The sequence below is a fragment of the Pteropus vampyrus genome, unplaced genomic scaffold (assembly GCF_000151845.1).
Source record: "Pteropus vampyrus isolate Shadow unplaced genomic scaffold, Pvam_2.0 Scaffold47, whole genome shotgun sequence".
NCBI lineage: Eukaryota > Metazoa > Chordata > Mammalia > Chiroptera > Pteropodidae > Pteropus > Pteropus vampyrus.
The window spans coordinates 674,318-678,428 of NW_011888828.1; the positions used below are offsets into that span (position 1 = coordinate 674,318).

The window sequence follows — 4,111 nt, forward strand, 5'->3', positions numbered from 1 at the left end:
GGCCTGGGCGTAAGGGCAGAGAATTCTGGGAGGGTCTCACTGGGAACGTGACAGTCCACTAGAGAATTCCCTCTTGCTCGGGGGAGGCCAGCCCTTTGTTCTAGTCAGGCCTTTAAATGATTAGATGAAGGGGGCAATCTGCTTGACTCAAGCTCTACTTATTTAAATGTAAATCTCATCAGAAAACACACTCACAGAAGCATCTGGAATAATGTTTGATCACATATCTGGTCACCAGAGCCTAGACAAGTTAACACATAATATTAACTATCGCGAGGATATAATTTGATTGCAGATCGTGGGAGAAGAATTTGAAATGCCGTAATAGAGCAAATTCGCTTAGAATGGGGACTGCTGGGAGAGGGATCAGGGGAATGAGAGAGATTCCTAGAGAGGACTTAGGGGAGGTTTATTGTGTAGTATGCTTTGTATCTCCTTCCACTGAGCTCTCGCGGGGCCCTAATAAAGACCCAGTGAGGGCCCAAACCTTCTTATTGGTAGGTTTGTGTTTTTTTTGAGGGTGACCTCTATGCTGAGATAGGCCTTAAGGTAGAAGCAAGAATGCTGGGTGTGATCAGGTTATTTATAAAACAAATCAATTGGATAATCTGATCTCTAAGCCCCATTCCAGATTTCATATTCTGGGACAAGTGGCCCAGTCACAATACGATTCTCAGGGGATTTGTTTTCTTGGGACATTTCTGAAAAAAGATTCTAACTCCCGGTGCATGCTTTCTGCTCCTCCGTAGACGTCAAAAGTGAATACAAGGAGATGGAAAAGCTACACAGAAGCCTGAGGGAGGTTGCTGAGAATGCAGTGCTACGGCGGGGCATGCAAGACTTCCTCCTGAGAATGTCCCCCAGCAAAGCTGGCCCCCCCAAAACATAAATTAATTCTTGGGGCTTTAGTATCAAGTGGATGAGAAAAAAGCCTGGAGCCAAATAATTAGAATTACTTCTGTAATAAAGAACATCTCCCAATCGTGCTTTCTATACAACATAAAACTCAATCGATTGTTACTTCTGGCATAAGCGGATTATTGAAGAACATCATTTCATTTTTATTCTATAGCCAAAAGGAGTCATCTTTTTTATAGGGTTCTAAAGCTTTAGGGACAAGAAACATGTGCTTCGCCAAGGAAAAATATCTAAACATAAAAAACTTAAAAGTTATGGGAAAAAACAATTGCAAAATAAATCTTCAGGGAACCAATTCTAGTTCCCCATTTTAATACTAACGAGACTTTTGAGGAAGGAGGCAACTCTGTGCTGTGGGAACAACATGGGTTTGAGCCAGCCAGACAGACCCAGCTTTATTACTTCTCAGGGGCGCTAATGAAGATGGGTGCTTCTCTAACGTTTTGATCCCAGGACCGTATGCTCTTAAAAATTATTAAAGAGTTTTTGTTTATGTGGGTTATACCTACTGATATTTACTGTATTCAAAATTAAAACTGAGAAAAATTGTAAATGATTACTTACAATTCATTTAAAAGTAACAATAACAAACCCATTACATGTGAATATAAATAACATTCTAGAGCCACCACTAGAAACACAAAAGAGAGATAAATCTAATTAACCACTAAACGAGATAAAACAGAATATTAAGAATACTCAAATAATCCTAAACAGGAAGGAAAAGAAGAAAAAGAATAAATAACAAGGTAAAATTGAAAACAAATTGCTAAATGGTAGATCTAAACCCAATCTTATAATCACATTAAATGCGAATGGTGAAACATAATTAAAAGGTGGAAATTATCAGATTAGATTTTTAAAAATTAAGACCTGACTATACATTGTCTATAAGGAACCCACATTATTTTTTAAATATTAATAACCACTGATGTTTATTGAGTAGTTACTATATGCCATACATGTGCAAAGCAAATGTATACATACAAATTATACTTGTTGCACTTGGCATGAATTATCTCCTTCAACTCTTGTTAAACCCTGAAAGAAGATGCTTTCTAAGGACACAAATTATATGAAAACTATCTTTTTTTTGCTTCAAAAAGTTTTTTTCAGTTACAGTTGACAGGACAAGTAGAGAAACTCAGAAAAGATATTGAAGACTTGACCAACATGTCAACCAACTTTGTAAACTGATATTTATAGAACACTGTACTCAATAGCATCAGAGTATAAATTCATTTCAAGTGTACTTGGAACATTTACCAAGACAGACCATAGCTTGAGCCACAAACTAGTCTTAATAAATTTAAAAGTATTGAAATCATACAGAGTCTATTCTCTGACCACAATGAAATTAAATTAGAAATCAGTAACAGAAAGAAATCTGGAAAGAAATCTGGAAAATCTCCAAATATTTGAAAAGTAAACAATGTGCTTCTAAATAACCCATAGGCCAAAAGGAGGCTGTAGACTAACATCTTGTTGTGTTTACAGCTCTCTCCTCTAAATCTTAGTTTTACCCAAATGAAATTACCTCGTTGCTATCAGGAGCCATGGCGTTAACTCCATCCAGCCAAAGCTTAAAATGTTAGAGCTGGTGCTGGCGCTGGCACAGGCTGTTCGTTTACTGCCTGAAGAACATAACTGAGAGCCGCCTGCCGGGAGGGCACCTATGCTGGCAGAGCAGAACAAGGGGGAAGAAGCAGCGGCAGAGAGTTAAGTTCTGGTGGGAGAGGTCAGGCAGATAATAATGTGGATCCAGGAGAGAAGGTCAGAACTCATGCCAGAAAGAAAGAAAAAGCTTAAATACCAAAGGTAGAATCAAAATGCAGGAGATTCAGGAGCAAGAGCTGTGGTTCAGGAGGTTAATATGGGGAGCAAGAGTCTTTTGTTGTGTTTCTTAGTCCAGCTCCCCGGTCCCGTCATGGATACTAAATCATGGCAGATCCATCTTCCCAGGAAAGGGGAGACTGGCTAGAGTTAGGCAAGATGCTACCGCCGGAGACAGTAAGACTAGGGTTCAGGGCAGGCCCGGATTCTAGAGCAGAAGACCAGAAGAGCGGGTATGCTGCTCAGAAACTGTGAGGTGGGCAGGGAAAACAATACTGTATTTTTTGGAAACAAATTTTAAAGGCCTGTACAGTACTATCATTTATTTTACCATTATCCTGTTAGACATTTTGATGGTGCTGGTTTTCTCCATTATAAATAACATCATAGAAAATATTCTTATATAGACATTTCTATCCCTATCTCTGATTTCTTTTTAGGATAAAATTTTAAGAATTCATTCATTATAGGATTTGAGTATAAGAGTATTTTAAAGTCTCAAATTGTTTTCCAGAAACTCTGTTTACTCACTAGCAGGAAGGAGAATTCCTATGACACTGTTGGTTTTTTCGTTTGTTTGTTCACTTGTTTTTTAACCCAAACTGGTTATTATCCTTCTCTGCAATAGAATGATGGGATCAGATTTTTGACATTACTGTCTTGTATTGCTCAGGTTTTACTGATGCTGAAATATTTTTTGTGTTGATTTGAATTTCTTCTATTTGAATTGTCCTTTCATATCTTTTCTTTGGGAGTTCCCCATCACTTTATGATGTTTTTCCTTTTACTTTGAAAGAATTTCGACCCTACAGGAAGGTTGCAGTCATAGCACAAAGAGCTCCTAGAGACCCTTTATCAACTTGCTAAAACTTTTTTTGACACTTTTCTTTTCATTCTTCATGTGTGCATATGGATATGTGCTTGCATGTACTTTTTCTGAATTATTTCAAAGTAGTTTGCATATGCTTTGTCTCTTTATGCCTTAATCTTTTACTGTGTTCCCTAAAAACAAATATATTCTCTCACATTACCCCAGGACAATGCTGAAATTCAGGAAATTCAACATCAGTACAATACTACCATCTCAGCCACAGTCTACGTTCAAATTTCATTGATTGCCCAGTTCTGGCCTGTAGAGAAGCCTGTCTCAGTACAGCATCTACCTAAAGATCATGTACTCTATCTATATTTTGAGAAATATAGGCAAGCTGTTTTATAAAATTTGGGTTTGTCTAATGTCTTTTCACGATTAGGTTTAAAACATATACCTTTGGCACAGAATGACCACATAATCCCTTCATTCTTTTTAGTGGAAAATGTCACCATTTACCGCTGATAGCTTGACAATGACGAAGGAGAC

At 37.7% G+C, this 4,111-nt stretch overlaps 1 protein-coding gene across 1 annotated transcript in view; it reads left to right on the forward strand.

Annotated features, from left to right (window-relative positions):
• The window catches only part of NUGGC (nuclear GTPase, germinal center associated), a 51,358-nt gene extending 50,338 nt beyond the window's left edge, over window positions 1–1,020 (forward strand). Inside the window, 1 exon segment of the mRNA XM_023530162.1 lies at window positions 750–1,020. Within this exon segment, the coding sequence (XP_023385930.1) occupies window positions 750–889 (140 nt within the window). The 3' untranslated portion in view covers window positions 890–1,020.
• Window positions 1,021–4,111: the final 3,091 nt, after the last annotated feature.